Below are 16,638 nucleotides of genomic sequence, written 5' to 3'. Positions count from 1 at the left end.
AACTTAACATGAGTCAACAGTGTGATGCAGCAGCAAAAAAATCTAACACCATTCTAGGCTGCATCAACAGAAGTAAAGTGTCCAGATCAAGGGAAGTAATGGTACCACTCTGTTTTGTCTTGGTCAGACCCTCACAGTTTAAGAAGGATATTTAGAAACTGGAATGTGTGCAGAGGAGGGTGGCCAAGATGATGAAGGGTTTGGAAACAAAGTCTTAGGAATAGTCAAATGAGTTGACTGTTTAGCTTGGAGAAAAGAAGACTGAGAGATGATAGGATAGCCATATTTGGCGATCACTCATAGCCGAGTAAGATTGTCTTCCATGAACATGGTCTTAACACTGAGTCCGTAAGTGACTGTGGAGGCCAATTCCGGATCCACACGTTCTTCCACAGTGGGGACATAGGTTTCTGGATGGGAGTTGATCATGGTGAGGGTTTGCCAAACGAGCCTTCCTCTTAACACGTTTCTCCCTTTCATCCTGAGTTCAAGTGTCTTCAAAGTCCATGACACCTTTGGTAAAGGCTGTTCTCCACTTGGAGCACTCACAGGCCATTGTTTCCCAATTGTCAGTGTTTATACTACATTTTTAAAGATTTGCCTTGAGAGAGTCCTTAACCCTCTTTTGTTGACCACCAGCAATACGCTTTCCATTTTTAAGTTTGGAATAGAATAGTTGCTTTGGAAGATGACAATCAGGCATCCGAACAACATGACCAGTCCAATGAAGTTCAGGTTGAAGAATCATTGCTTCGACACTGGTGATCTTTGCTTCTTCCAGTACACTGGCATTAGTTCGCCTGTCTTCCCAAGTGATGTGTAAAATTGTTTGGAGACACCGTTGATGGAACCTTTCAAGGAGTTGGAGATGGCGTATATAAGTGGTCCATGTTTCACAAGCATACAGTAAGGCTGGTAGTACAATAGCTTTGTAAACAAGAATTTTGGTTTCCCTGTGAAAGTCTTGGTCCTCAAACAACACTCTGCACTTCGATGCTGGTTTTCGGCATCAATGTCGGCCCTTGTGGAAAGATAACTGCCCAGGTAGCAGAAGCAATCGACACTTTCCAACGTTACACCATTGAGTTGGATCTGTGGTGCTGCAGAGGGGTTGTTTTGTGCTTGTTGGTGCAGCACTTTGGTTTTTTGGATGTCAAGCAATAGGCCAAGTTTTTCGTAAGCTTCAGCAAAGATATTTAGGATGGCTTGGAGGTCATCCTCTGAGTGTGCGCACACTACGTTGTCATCAGCATACTGAAGCTCTATGACAGAAGTTATGGTAACCTTACTCTTTGCTTTCAGCCTACTCAGAATAAAGAGCTTTCCATCTGTCCGATATATGATTTCTACTCCGGTGGGGAGTTTCCCTTCGACAAAGTGTAGGATCATGGTGATGAAAATAATAAATAGAGTTAGGACGGTAACACAACCCCGTTTAACACCTGATCCCACTGTGAATGGTTCACTTTGAGAGCCATTGTTATCTGCGATTGTTGCTGTCATATTATCATGGAGGAGCCGAAGGATGTCCACAAATTTATCTGGGCAGCCAATTTTAAAGAAGGACAGTCCACAGGGCATTAAGATTTACTGTGACAAAGGCCTTAGTCAGGTCAATAAACACCATGTACAGGGATTGGTTTTGCTCTCTGCATCTTTCTTGAAGCTGTCGAGAGGTGAAAATCATGTCCACTGTCCCCTAGAAGGTCAAAAACCATTTTGGGATTCAGGAAGGGTAGCCTCAGATATTGTTAGGAGATGGTCTGCTAAGATTCTTGCAAGAATTTTGTCGGCTGCAGCTATTGAAGGGCTGTCTGAAGGAAGATGCAGTAACCTTGTTTCCTGCTCCTACGGAGGGTAGGACCTGAACCAATGGATTCAAATTTCAAGAAAGGAGATTCCAACTAAACATTAGGAACAACTTTCTGGTGGTAAGAGCTGTTCGGCAGTGGAATGGACTACTTCGTAAAGGAGTGGACTCTCCTTCATTGGAGGTTTTTAAGCATCGTTTGTATGTCATGTAATGTCATTGAGATTCCTGCACTGCAGGGGGTTGGACTAGATGACCCTTTGATCCCCATCCAACTCTACAATACTATGATTCTGTGAGTTAAAATAAATTTGCAAATACGTTTTCTATGGTAAAATTAAAAATTAAAAAAGATATTGGTAAAAAAATTTTTTTGAACCGTTAATAATAATAATAATAATAATAATAATAATAATAATACACAGATTACTGTGATAACTGGATGGGATGGGCACAGAACAGAAATAGGCAGCCCCCCCCGCCACTTACCAGCTTGCCGGTGGCGTTCCCTCAGCTCCCGAGGGTCAGGGTGCCGGTAGGCGTCCCGGTAGTGGTGTGCTATGGCCATGTCCTCGAGGCGGTAGTGCTGTGGAGGGGGAGGCGTGGGGTGGGGCAGCCCATTGGGCTGGTGGCTGATCCCATTGCTGGGACTGTAGCGCTGGGCGGGGCTCATCGTGCATGGCCTTTTGGTGAGGTGTTCTGGGTGTAGAGGGTCACGGTCCAAGCCATTGTCTTTGGTCCTGTCCCGGAAAGAGGGTGGAGCGTCAAACGGGTTTTACAGAACCAAGCATCCTTAACCAATAGTTCAGAATAGTAGCAGCAGGGACAGAACTAACAGTCAGTCCTCAAGAGCCAGGCCCACTTTTTGAAAGGAGCACAGTCCGGGTCTATATATATAGAAACTTCCTTTGGAGCAAGAACACCCAACCTGGTGCCCTGTGCTAATGTGGTTAAAGGTAAAGGGACCCCTGACCATTAGGTCCAGTTGTGACCGACTCTGGGGTTGCGGTGCTCATCTCGCTTTATTGGCCGTGGGAGCCGGCGTACAGCTTCCGGGTCATGTGACCAGCATGACTAAGCCGCTTCTGGCGAACCAGAGCAGCGCACGGAAACGCCGTTTACCTTCCCACCGGAGCGGTACCTATTTTTCTACTTGCACTCTGACATGCTTTCGAACTGCTAGGTGGGCATTAGCTAGGTGCTAATGTGGTTAGGGGACACAACCATTGACCAAGCTGCCTGGGGCTGATGGGAGTTGGAGTCCAACAATGTCTGGAGAAAAGCATGCTGCCTTTCCTTGCCCCAGAGTCAAAGTTGAGGATGCTGTGGACCAAGACTCCCATTGGGTTGGGGGGGGGGGGGAAATGTTCCACCCTTGCTGTAATCTGGAGGGCACCAGATTGGCAAAGCCTGAGCCAAAGGCACAAAAGAGTGGTTTTCTGCATTTTGCATTTCTTGCTCCAAGCTGCCTTGGAGATCCTTTGATCGAAAGGCAGCCTGCAAAACGTTCCCAATAAAGAGGAATTTGTTGGGGCCAAGCCTCCACCCAGCCTAACACACCAACTCTGTCCAATTCCCCCCCCTTGCTTTTTACCCACAGAGGCCTGTACCTGTCTGGTGTCCTTCTTTTGCCCCCCTCGTTGACCTCCAAGAGCAGCTCTGAGGAGTCTATGGGGGAGGAAGCGTTGGCGTCCAGGAGGAGCTGCTCGTGCTGCGCCAGGTATTGTGCAGGCGTCTGCTTGGCCATGCGGGCGCAGTGGAGGAGCTCGCGCTGCAGCAAAGGCAAGTTGGCCTGGAAAGAGGGCAGAAGGTGGAGAAAGTGAGGAGTGCTCTCCTTAAGAAGGAAAAAGAACAGCAGGCTGTGGTTTCAATATAAGCAACTATAGCCTGGCCTGGATACTGAACGACAGGGGTTGGCATTTTTTTCAGCGGGGGGCCAGTCCACCTTGTCCATCATGAATTTGTCCAGTCCTCTTTTAAAGCCATCTAAGTGGGAGGTCATCACTGTCTCCCAGAGGAGTGAGCTCCACAGTTTTAACCATGCCCTGCGTGAATAAATACTTTCTTTCACCTATCCAGAATTCTCTAACATTCAGCTTCATTCAATGTCCGAGAGAGAGAGAGAGAGAGAGAGAGAGAGAGAGAAACTTTCTCCATTCACTTTCTCCATGCATCACTTCTACTGTGTCACTTCTTACGTGCCTTTTCTCTAAACTTAAACGTTCCAGAATCTGAAGGCTTTCTTCAGAGTAGCTCCAGCCCCTGGATCATTTGGGTTTCCCTCTTCTGAACCCTTTGCAACGCGGCAGTATCTTTTTTTTTAGATGAAGCAGCCAGAACCGTACACAGCATTCCAAATGCGGTCATGCCGCAGAATTGCATAATGTCGTTACGATTTCTGCGGTTTTATTTCCGGTTCCTTTCCAGATCATCCCATAAATGGGGAGCCACCGCTGAAAAGGCCCTTTCCCCTTGCTGTCCTCCTCTGAGCCTCCCTCAAAGAAGGGACTCATACTGGAAGTGGGCTTAGGAAGGGGCAGAGCTGTGTCAGGTGCCTGGGGAATGCGGAGTTCACTTGAGCGGGGGCTGCTCTCATTGCTCCATTGAGAAAACAATGGCCTCCAGGCAGCCTCAGCGTCTGTCAATGAGACTGTGCTGGCTCTGCTCCAGAGAAGCCGGAGAGGGTCCCATGGCCCTGCGAGGTCATTCCCATCTCTCCTTTGCACAACGGAAAGTGTTTGTAAATAAGCTTTCTCCCCTTTGCTCCTTTGACTCCTCACCCCACCCAGCGAGTTTCTCACGAAGCTCCAGCCCTCCAAGAAGAGCATCCGCAGGAGCAGGAGCAATTAAGCAAGCCCAGAGCAGAGCTTTGTGCCGCCAGCCAACCCTGGTTTCCTATTTAGGCAGCTGATCGCCAGCCAAATCCCCATCTGTTGGACATGTTAGAGCGAGGACTGATGAAATCCACTGCTGTGGATTCCAGGGCAGCAAACATCCCCCCCCTCCGCTCTGCCGCCACCCCCCCTCTTCGTTCTTCCTCCATCTCCCGCCTTCCCTCTCTCCCCTGCCCTCTCCACCCCCCCACCCCCAGTCACCATCACATTTCAAGAAAGAAAAACAATGAAAAGAAATAAATAACATCTCTGGGAAAGGCGCGCCAGAGGCCGCCTGGTTGCAGTTAGGGTAATGAGAAGCATCTGGAGCCCTGGGTGGAAACAGCTGGAAGCAGGGTGGGTGCTGGAGAGAGGAGCAGGAGGGGAAGAGATGGGGGAGAGGGCTGTCAAAGGGCTCCTTTCTCATTCAAAACACTGAGTCTCTCTCCTCTCTCTGTCTCTCTGCTGGCAGAAAGGCGCCAGGCTTGTGGTCTGCCCCCCAAAAACTCTGCCAGGAAGAGACAAAGTGGTAGTGGTTATGGGGTGGGGTGGGGGGGATAACGGACCAGTTTTCCCAGGAGTTGCTCAGCATTAGAGCTAAACTAGACACGGTGTTTGAGGCAAGGAATGACTTTGCGCTGTTTGGCCTTTTTGCTAAGGAAAAGAAAATACAGTACAAGCCCTCTTTTTCTCCCCCCCCCCCAAATTGGGGCTTTAGTCTGAGGTTAGCGGACTTTAAATATTTGCCCTTGCTACAGCCCCAATGGGAATTGCATTCTCTCTCCTCCATGGCTTGCTATTTGCAAGTGGATGAAAGCTTCCATTGGTGGGAAATGGATTTTCAATGGATTAGAGTGTGGGCTGCCATGGTCCCAGTCTGTCTCAGGCCTCTTTGCAGTGGTTGGTTTTTTAAAAAACAAAACCACCCAAAAAACATTACATGCAGGGCCACATCAAGTGACAAATGCCCATGCTTTGGATGCAAAAAGGTTCCAGATTTAGTCTCCAAGTGTGCCTGGGAATGACTTCTCTGCCCCTGAAACCCTGAAGAGCTGCTGGCCATCAGTTTTGGCAACACACAGCTAGATGGCCCAATGACCGGACAGGGCTTAAGCCAGCTTCCTATGCTCTTAATAGTGCAGCTGAGCGTGTACAACAGTAGAAAAAACATAGCATAGGCATCCCCCTAAAGGTCATGTGCAGAGTGTCCTTCTTCTTCCCCCCAGGGATCGAAAACCTGCCTGGAAGCCATTCCATCCTCATTCTAGACATACAGTGCCTCTCTGTGGTTAATTGCATATCCTCCAACTTCCCGCTGATCAAAATCGGGACACTTGTTTTTTGGTCCCAAGCTCTGGTGGGAGCCAGGTGACTTTCGTGAGAGTGAAAAATGAGCTTCTTTTGGTCTGGCACTCTGCTTGCACCAAAGCATTGGACCAAAAAATGGAACATTCCAGGATCTAACCAGAAGTCGAGATGTCTTCTGTAATTCCAGGATGCTCCACTTAAAATGGGATGATTGAAGAGCATGTAATTGGTGATGAGAAAAATGCACTCTGCACATACTCAGAAGGAAGGGCTAAACTCTAGCAAGTTCCAGTTTGCCTACATCTGAAGGAGTTTGGGTTTCTGCTTGGGGCCAAACAGCACCTTATAGCAAGCATGCAGCTAGCTATTGAGTGCTTGTTTTCCTTTCTTAAATAATAGCCTTGAGGGAGGCAAGGCAGGGAAGAGAAGAGATGATGAGGACTGGGGCCCTAAGGCAGGTAAAGGATGTCATCCCCTTGCTTTCCCGCTCGGCGGTCCTGATCCTGATCAGCCCCCTCCAACTGCTGTTCAGCAAAGACTGCACATTGCTACTTACAGGCTTAACGTAACATGTGGTTTGACCCTGGGTCAGCATTTCTGGATGGGTCAGCAGGAAACCTTCTCTGCTCAGGAAATATTTTTTGCGGCTTCTCTAGAGCCATGGAAATCACAGCCCCATATAAGTGGGAGGGTGGGGAAGAGGCAAAAGGCAAGTCTTCTGTCTTTCATGCCTCTCTGATAAACAAGGGCAGCTGAGAGCAGCCTTTGCAACTTCTGCTAGAGAGATCCCATCTTGCTTGCTTCTACAGAAATGCCAGGGCTCAACAGATCCTCAGATTGCAGGATGAGCCTGGCACTAAGCAAGAGAGAGACATGGGAAGACGCTGATCAAAGCTCAGAGACAATTGCTTGATATATTCTCTCTGTCCTGGCCATTGCAAAGAGGATTTGTTTTCTGAAAACAGCAGACCTTGCTATGCAGCAGAAGTCAATGCGGTGGGAGCAGCAGAAGTCAATGCGGTGGGAGTGAGAAGGAAAGGAATGAAGGGTTGGGGGGAGGGTTTCACAGCCAGCCCTGACATTAGACAGTGAGGCAGATCTTACCTTTGAGATGACACATCCTGAACATTTTTAATCAGCTCCAAAGCTTGCGGTAAGCCTCCCTCGGGAGATGCTGCCAGTCTCCATAGGAGAAAACAGCCTACCCATCTGATCCCTCTCGCAGAAAGATTCATAGCTCAGTGGGAGAGAAGGTCTCAAACCCTGGCATCTTCAGGTAGGGCTGGGAGTTTCCCCTGCCTGAAGCCCTGGAGAGCTGCTGCCAGACCGTTTAGGTAATGCTGAGCTCGAACAAGGGTCTGACTCAGGAGAAGGTAGAGTCCTCTAGTCCCATTTTAACCTGTCCTTTCTTGAGAACCATGAGGACTGGAATCTTATTATTCTGTTTGAGGGAAGGGTAGAACATCTGCTTTATATGCAGCTGGTCTAGACAGTACTTAACCAGAAGGGGCAGTGAACTGGCTCAGTGTAACATAGCTTCCAGTGTTCCAGGACATGTCTTGACCAGTCCAGGAAGTAGAGAACCAACCAACCTTTATGTGTGGATGATGGTTCCTGGAAACTATCAATTTCTTCCAAAGGGAAGGACCTGCCAGGACCTGAAACAATGGTGTCTAGGTGCCTCTGAGAGAGAGAACAAGTTGGCCCAAGCATTCTAGGATCCAACTTGCATTCAGCTGTGTGAAAAGGTGTCTATGCAACAAAGAACCTCCCCAAAATTATGAAGCTGGTATATGTTCAAGTCGTGCAAGACAGAAGTCTTATAAAGGGTCTACCTTCAAGAATGGGATGACGAAAGGACGCAGAGGGAAGTTTGTGGCCTCCTGGAGCTTGGAGTGGAATTCCTCAATGGTCAGCGTGGAATTCTGCAAAGTAGAAACAGCACGGGGTCAACGATACTGAGGACTGTGGATTCATGTCCAGCAAATTCTCTTCACTGGTCTGGCTCGTACCTTACTTTAAACCACCGCAGCACCCTGGTGGGATGGAAGTGTGGCAATTTTCTCTCCATGCAACAGCATGCTTGCCTTTAAACCATAGTTAAGCTGAACTTAACTTTGGAGATGGGCCCATGGCTCTCTGGTGGAACATCTGTTTTGCATGCAGAAGGTTCCAAATTCAATCCCCGGCATCTCCAGGTAGGGCTAGGAAAGACTCTTATCTGAAATCCTAGAGAGCAACTTCCAGTCAGTGCAGACAACACTGAATTAGATAGACCAGTAAAAGGCTGCTTCCTATGTCTCCTAAATGTGATTTAAACGGATTCTGTCAATAATATTGGGGTTCTTTAATCATGTGCTGCCCCCCCCCGTTTTTATCAGAACCACATTGCATAGGGAGTTTTTACTGTGTATTCATGAAAACTAATGCCCCTGCCATGCTGCAATTAGTAATATGGCGGGGAAAGCTCCCATGGTGCCAATGGGAGCTTATTACCTGTCACTAATTGCAGAATTGAGGGGATGATTTGGGCAGAAATCATGGCTGGGGAGGAAAGAGGGGAAACTCCTCTCCTCCCTATAAGGTGAAGGCCCATTAAAAAAAATCCCTTGGTTGATTGTTAAGGAAACAGATACAAGCAATTGGAAGTCACACATTCAGTCATGCCTCATTAGGCCCTCTGCGTTCGTACATCCTTACACATCTCTGCCAATGACCTTCCCTCTTCCACTGTCCCCCACATCACCCAGAGGTCTCCTGCTCTCCCTCAAATGACTCTACCCTTTCCCTCTTGTTTAGCGCAGCATGGATATCAGCTCAAATCACTGGCTTACATTTGCAGTTCAGGGCATTGCTAAAGGCACAAGAGTCACTAAGAAACTGGCAACATCCCTGCCACAATATGGATATGGTTTGCTTGCCTTGCTGACAATTTGACAGGGGCAAGGGCACCTATTTATTTTATTTTTGTATCGGATGACATAACCCTGTCCAGCTAAGCAAAGTAATTACTGCTAAGTAATATCAAGCTGAGCAAAGTGTTACCCCGTTGTATGACCATAACTTCCAGAGTATGAATCTGTTGCAGCGCAAATGACAAAGAATCTTGGGGGTTAACATGCATCTGGTGAAAGGGACCCCAGATTACGCTCTAATAAATGTGTTTGCATCCGAGGCAGCGGTGGGGAACACTTTTTACCCCAAGGGCCGGATTTCCTCACATGCAACCTTTCGGGGACCACATGCCAGTGGAGCCAAGGGCAGGTGTAGGTAGAGCGACAGATGTGACCTTTGTGTGGTCAGAGTCAGAGGTTTGTGGATAATCCACATCCCACACTCCTCCCATCCATGCATGCAAGAGGCAGGATCCCAGTTCAGAGACACATTCCAGCCAGTCAAAGCACTCAAACAAGCTGCAGAGCAGGACCATTGTGGGGTATGGCCTAAGAAGAGCCATATTTCCCCCCTGGCCCTGATGTTTCCCAGCCCTGCTTTAAGATGCCCCAAATCTCTACAGTGCAGCTGTAGCAGGTGTAATGAGCAGAGTAACGGCATTGCAGTTTAACACCACCCACTGCTGCCTTCTTTGCAAAAAGTATTTCAACCAGCTGCAATGGCTGCCAGGTCCCCCCGCCAGCAAGGGATCTCTGACAGAAGACAGGGATCTCGCCGCCAAGGGCAGAGCATGCAGGCCGCAAGCTTACCACGAGGCCCAGCACCAGGGCACGAACGCGCTCCCCGATCTCCGGCGAGATATCATTGCCGAACTGCTGCAGCGTGGTCAGGAAGCGCTTCAGTTTGCTCAGCTGGCGTGCCCCGCAGGCCGGAGGGAGTTGGTGGTTGGACAGCGAGGCCGTGGAGGAAGTCGCAGGCCCATTGCTGAAGCCATTGGGGGTGGAGGGCGCACCGTTAATCGCCGTCGGGGAGTGGCTGCTTCCATTCATTACTGCAAGGAAAAAAGGGAGCAAGCGGTAACAAGAGGGGGTCTGCTATTGCAATCTTGCATATAGTAAGGCACTGTGGGATAAGGGGGAAAATCATAGTGGATCCCAGAGGCTCTATGGGACACAGTTGCAAAAATGGCTATGGCCCTTTGAGGAGAGGTTTTGCAGGAGGATTCCAGGCAAGGGGAAGGCTATATCTTTTAGCACCCACAAACCCCATGAGCTTTTCAGGTGGAGGCGAAATATAGATGCTAAACAAGTGGGGAAAAAGACCAAGCAAGATTGGCAGATGTGCATTCCCGGAAAGAGGAGTACAATCAGTGGAGTTAACCCTGGCTAGTTCAGAGTAGGGGTTGGCTTTTTACCTGAAGGGGTTTTCTGTGCATGAAAGCTAGGCCATTTGAAAGAGGCATACTTTAAAATCATTTTGCAGATGCAAACAAGCAGTATTTTTTTCCCCTCCCTGAAAAAGAGAGCGACCCTAAAGACACTCTTCTGAAATGGGTTTCTCTGAGCTCCACAAGACCCCAGCTGCTTCCCTTAGTCAGTGAGGGTGGAACAAGAGGAATGAAACAGTCTTATCCAGCTGGAGGGAACGCACAGGGTTAAATCCTGCTCAGAACTGTCAGGCTGCAGAAAGATGTCCCAAAGGCAGATTGTTGACCACTGTCTGGTCTTCTGCAATGTTACTAAAGTGAACGGGGACTTGTGCAGGAGATATTTTCTGGTGGATTGGGACCCGGCTGCCTAACACAAGTGAAGCAACAGTGCTCTAAGAGTCAAGGCAGAAACTGTAATATTCTGGTGCTAAGATTCTAAAAAGCAAACACACCCCATTTACTTGGGAGCAAGCCCCATTCTTGGGACGATGTGCTTCCAAGAAAAGGAGTGTTTTTTCCAAAGAAGCAAATCCCTCCAGCTAAGTGTGGATAGGATTGTGCCATAAATATCCTAGAATCATTTTCCAAGGCTAATTGTCTTCCTGAGGAGCCCTACTGCTTCCAAGACCTTTCCACACAAGATGCTACCCCCCCAACGCCCAGCTGACCTCACCACCCTGAAGCAGTAAACAAGAGCTGAAAAGCCGGCCTACAACAACAAATCTTACTGCGCTGAACAGAGGCAACATATTCCCAGGCTGCAAAAACTGCCTACCAGCCCTGTGCTTTTACACGTGTTCTTAGGCCAAAAACTAATGACAGATTTTGAAGCAGTATGAAAGAGATGTTGTGGGGCTCTCTCTCTCTCTCTCTCTCTCTCTCTCTCTCTCTCTCTCTCTCTCTCTCTCAACTTTTGATCCTCTCAGGTCAAACAGGTGTTGCAGGTTTTAAAAAAAAACCACAGGAGCTCCCCTGCAAAGCCTGTTTATCAGAGGTCAGAACCTAACTTGTTTGCCCACCCCCTTGCAAGCAGCCATCCCTCCTCCCCAAGGACCCTCAGAAAATGTAGAAACGCCTGTCTCTCCGCAGTCAGGGCTGAGAAAGAGCAGGCAACAATGTGCCCCAGGCAGACACTGTCCCCTGCCTTGGAGGGAGAGCCTCAAATCCCAGCATCCTTCTTGGGAACAAAAAGAGATCCTGAGCAGTCCTCGGAAGGTGCCAAGTTTGCCTTGCCTAGTTTCAGTCGTCACTAATCACTAACCTTTCCCGCTGTGGCACTGACACCTCCTTGGGAAGCCGCAGCCGTCGGGGCTTTTGCCGTGTGTTCCTGGGCTCCTGCTCAGTCTCCGGCAGGGCGAGAACCGCCGCTTGCTAAAGAGGTGCCGAAAATAACCGCTCGGCCACAACTGCTTTTATTCGAGTGACAGGTGTGTTACTAAGTTAAACTCTGCATATGTCTCTGACGCTTTAGGGATGGGGGCTGCGTTTGTGGGTCCTCCTTGGCAGAGATCTGTGTTTGTGGGTCCTCCTCAACTAAAAGGGGGAAAGGATATTTGGAAAAAGTGGGGCACGTCAGCCATCAAGCTGCCGAACTGCCCTAATTGCACTGGGGAAATAATGAAAGGTGTCCTTAGGCTGCACCTGTGCTCAATCTGCTCTGAGGTCGAAGAGGGCCTGTGTGCTGTTGCCTCTTTGCAGAAGTGAAGGCATATGTGTCAGCTTGCAAGTTTGGCAGGCTGTGGGGGAAGGGAGGCAGGGTTCAGGCGCTTGTCTCCTATGAAACTTTTTTTATTCACACATTATGCAAATTAAAAAAATGCAAAGTTCATTTAATACTTTTGTATCCTTTGTTCAGGTCGTGGCTCTCCAGTGTAGCTCCCAAAATATATTTGCATGGACAAGTTTATATGCATAGATGCAAATTTAGGACTGTGCCAATGGGAATGCAATAAATCTCACCACAGTGGGGGAAACTGGCCAATGAAGTTTCCTGCCTTCCTCAGTGCTCTATTACACACACACACACACACACACACACACACACACACACACACACCTTCTGTATTATTTTCACACAGATCACCAGCAATGTTACAGACACAACTATTATTTTGCAATAGTATGCACCGGAAGTAGAATGGAACACCTTGATGACTGTTGGAATTGAAGTCACAGAATGGGCCGTGTGCTACAGCCACCACTCTGTGTATCTAGGAAAAACTTGTAATTGGACACTGTTCTTTTGAATTGTTAATTTGAACCAAGACCTATTGTCCCTAGTCCATATTATATACAGTGGTACCTCTGGTTATGAACTTAATTTGTTCCGGAGGTCCATTCTTAACCTGAAACCGTTCTTAACCTGAGTTACCACTTTAGCTAATGGGGCCTCTCGCTGCCGCACGATTTCTGTTCTCATCCTGAGGTAAAGTTCTTAACCCAAGGTACTACTTCCGGGTTAGCGGAGTCTGTAACCCAAAGTGTTTGTAATCCGAGGTGTTTGTAACCCAAGGTACCACTGTACTGCACATGCAACAGTTAATTCCCTTGACACCAATTGGCTGAGCTGGTGTGATGACGGCACAGAAAGTTTGCAAACATTCCGACTGGCCCAGGGAAGCAAGGCTATCAGAATGCTTGCAGTCCAGTTTACCTGATGGAAAGGTACATTGTCATTTTGACTGGGATTAAAATTCCACACAGGTCTTAGGGGCAGGCACATCTTTGTGGAGTGGGATAAGAAGTGGGAAAAGATCCTAGACTGATGGAAAGATTAGGGGCAGAGGGCCCAGAGGCAAGGTACTTGAAGAATGTGGAGCAAAGTAGGCAACTGACTTTCTGAATGGAATATTACTGAAGTAAATAGAGAATAAGAGAAAGGAGCTGAATTTTATTTATTGATTTGGACTAACTAGTCCATTCTGTGGTTGAAGGCCTCTAGCAGGCAGTAACAATAACACAAGCAGGTGCCTCAGAGCATGATAAAAGTTTCCCCACTTTCTTCACTGACCAACCACAATGCTCCCACTATACCTGAAACATTGGGAGGTGGTGCCTCCAGGACAGAAGGTGTAGCTTTCTTGGTGTCTGTTTTTACAAAGATTATTTACCAACGTTTTGCCATTGTTCATTTGAAGATGCCAACTGACTAAATGTATGCAAATTTAAAATGGCCTACCCCCTAACACTGAGGCAGGTGAAATGAGATACACCCAAAGGACATTACAAAGAGGTAGGAAGAAGAAGATTTCCTGTGATGTTGGCCAACTGGGAACCCTCTGAGAGTGAAATGGGGGGGGGGGATTGCCAACCTATGGGGCAGCACCCTATAGACAACACTGCCTGCACCAACTCCAGCAAAAGTGCATTTGCTCCCCTCCTGTATTTACCTAGGGGAGAGGTGAGTAACCTCGGATCTGGGGGACAAATGTGGCCCTCCAGACCTCTGTGTCTGGCTCTTGGGACTTTCCCCCCAGGCCACACCCTCCCTAGCCATACCCTCTCTGGTCTTGCTTCAAACCCTTATTGAGCTCCCCCCCCCCCCCGGCTGGAATGTGTCCTTGAACTTTGATCAGGCCTCCTGCTTGCCCAGATAGCAGAACATGTGAGTATGTGTCAAAATTTGCCTACTGTACAAAGGTAAAATCAACATGCATTGTTCCACCCACTTTCGTCCACCACAGGCATGCGGCCCCTGGGAGGTTCCCCTGAAGAGAATGTGGCTCTCGGGTTCCCCCCGCCCCTGCTCTAGGGGAAGCAAAGCTGAGCTACAGCTTCTGCGTCTCTTGCTGACGGGCACGTTTCATCTTACTTACAGAGACACACCATGGACCATTTCAAGCAACCATGAAAACGGCCGCGGGGCAGAAACATCGGCGGCCCAGCTTCACGATCTGCAAGCAAAATAAAACATACGCTATCAGGAGAGACCAGAGGTGGCAGGGCGCTTCCTTCCTGAAGTCCCTGATCAGGGCTGGGGCAGTAGCCAGGCAGGGCCTTAAGCTTATCCATCTTGGCTGGGACATTTCCTTCCAGTGTGTGAGTTTAGCTGCAGGGGCAAAACTCTTAACCAATACTGTCCCTTCTGCCTGAGGGTGTCCTGGAAAGATATGGGTTGGTCATGCAATGCCCAAACAAAGACCAAGGTTGTGCCAAGAAGCTTATGCTAAACCAGCTTCATAAACTGCAATGCAGATTGAAGGAAGCCACTCCCAGCTTCCTAGATTGCCAAATTAGTGTGGCTTGCCTGCCCGTATTACAGACCCTCCCTATTTTCCTGGGACAGTCCCAGATTCACAGAAGCTGTCCTGGTTTCTGATTTGATCCCAGAATGTCCTGCTTTTCCTTAGGTTGTACCTATTTTCATTGGAGAAATGTTGGATGGTATGGTATTATCTCAACTGAAGGAGCCGGGGGCTGACAACTCACTGTCTTGATGACATTTAAGACTCACAAATGGTTGCTCTTTGGCTTGCTGATTAGGGGTGTTGTTGCCAGATACTCAAAAGGATTGGGGGCCCAAATTTGCACAGGTGCCTAGAGTGCCTGTGGGCAGGTGGAGAGGGTGGGTGGCATCTCCTTTAGGCCTTTGTATCTGGCCTGAAGAACTCTCCCCAGACTACAAACCTTACTGGCATTGCTTCGCACCCTGGGAATATATATTTTTTCCAACTGGAATGTGTCCTTGAACTCTGATAATGCTTTTTGCTCATCCGAATGGAGAGGCTAGAGAGGGATGCATGTGTAGAAAATTGCCTACAATAGGGTGCTAATATTTGCATTTGTTGCTCCACCCACTTTTGCCTCTGGCCCCACCCACCACTGGCATACAGCCCTTGAGGTTGTCAGGAAAGGAATGAGTCCTTCAGACTGAGATAGGTCCCCACCCTTGATCTATTGCTATGCATGCCATAAAGCCAGCTCCATGCTGAAATGGGACCTGTTCTAGAAAGGACAACCATGTGGATGTGTTTGTTTGTTTTCTAGATAAGAAATCTGCCTGGCAACAACCCACTTTCCAGGTTAATGGACTTTGTGCTGAAGCCTGGTGAACAGTTCTCCAACAGCTGTATTGTTGTTGTTTTTATTAATTAAGTGCATGTATCAGTTGCTTTGTAGAAGAGTTTCAAAGCGATTTAGCCAGATAAAATACAACAAATAGAAGCAATTTAAAACCAGAAAAGATTTATCACAACGAACAATGCAAAATGCATACGGTGCTGATCACAAGATAGTGACGTGATCGTCAGTATTAACAAACACTTGGAAAGTATAGAATAGCCTTTCCTGATCTGGTATGCTCTAGCTGTTTGGGACTACAACTCCCATCAGCCTCAGCCAGCAGAGCTGGGGTTGATGGGAGATGTGGTCTAAAACAGCAGAAGGGTACCAGGTTGGTGGATGCTGTGTAGATTCAAAAGCATACACCAGAAATTAGGAGAAGGAAGGGGCATGGGAATGTAGAGCACCTCTGATTTCCACCAATGTGGCAAAGAAAATCTACAGAGGGTGCGTGGTGTCCTCCCCACCCCTGCCCCTCACTTCCTCATGCAACAAGCCTGGTTCACTATGACATAAGAACAAAGGAGAAGGACTGGCTTGATCAGAAAGGGTCAGATGGATTAAGGGAACTTGGGCTACAGAACTGACAAGCATGTCGGGTTCAGAACCAATTCAAGATGTAAGAACGTAAAAAGAACCTGCTGGATCAGGCCCACTAGTGGCCCATCTGGTCCAGCATCCTCTTCTCACTGTGTCTAGTCAGATGTTGCCGGAAAGCCTCCAAGCCGGTCCTGAGCACAACAGCCCTCTCCCCTGCTGCAGTTTCCAGCAGAAAGGGAGGTAGGACATCATTAGTAACCATTGCAACTTGCTTGTTGACATCAGAGCTGGAATAACAGGTCCGAGGTTCCCATGCCCTATGGTGTAATGGTAACTCTGTAAACAAGTCTTCCTTTATGTAACTGAAACATCCATATATGGCTCCCCTTTTTGTCCCTGCCTCTCCTTCCTACAAATTCACCAGTGTCAAATTTCTTCACTGTATGCTCCTTGGGCAGGGACCTGCCTCCTTGTACACTGCTTTCTCCATTCCTGGCTTACAAAATATCTTTAGTGAGCTTATAAGGGCTGGAAAGATAACTCTGGCACCTAGCTTTCCTTGGGAAGATTCCCATAATAAAAAGGATCTGGGGAGAGAGGAACCAAGCAGTTCATAGACTCCAAGTCCTCCTTTACACATCCGTGTGCTCTCAGCAGCCACCATCTGGCTGGGAAATCCGCCCCTGGCGTCTTGCTCCTTGGCTGTGGGATCCTGGGATGAG

The 16,638-nt window shown here is 48.3% G+C and overlaps 1 protein-coding gene across 10 annotated transcripts in view; it reads right to left on the bottom strand.

Moving 5' to 3' along the window:
• Positions 1–16,638, bottom strand: part of CBFA2T3 (CBFA2/RUNX1 partner transcriptional co-repressor 3) — a 76,231-nt gene that overhangs the window by 17,269 nt on the left and 42,324 nt on the right. For 4 of the 10 annotated variants that reach the window (XM_083754541.1, XM_083754544.1, XM_083754543.1 and 1 more), the window contains exons 3-7: positions 14,131–14,208; positions 9,696–9,937; positions 7,827–7,916; positions 3,421–3,602; positions 2,300–2,550 (exon numbers count right to left, since the gene is read on the bottom strand). In XM_083754541.1, the coding sequence (XP_083610667.1) occupies positions 2,300–2,550; positions 3,421–3,602; positions 7,827–7,916; positions 9,696–9,937; positions 14,131–14,208 (843 nt within the window). Of the gene's footprint in view, positions 1–2,299; positions 2,551–3,420; positions 3,603–7,826; positions 7,917–9,695; positions 9,938–11,576; positions 12,072–14,130; positions 14,209–16,638 lie in introns of those variants that run through there. The other 6 variants (XM_083754548.1, XM_083754547.1, XM_083754546.1 and 3 more) reach the window with 4 other exon arrangements.

This window comes from Podarcis gaigeae (assembly GCF_964106915.1).
Source record: "Podarcis gaigeae genome assembly, chromosome: 8".
Lineage (NCBI taxonomy): Eukaryota > Metazoa > Chordata > Lepidosauria > Squamata > Lacertidae > Podarcis > Podarcis gaigeae.
The sequence above is the reverse complement of the archived record's forward strand: the minus strand, read 5'-3'. Positions and strand labels throughout refer to the sequence as shown.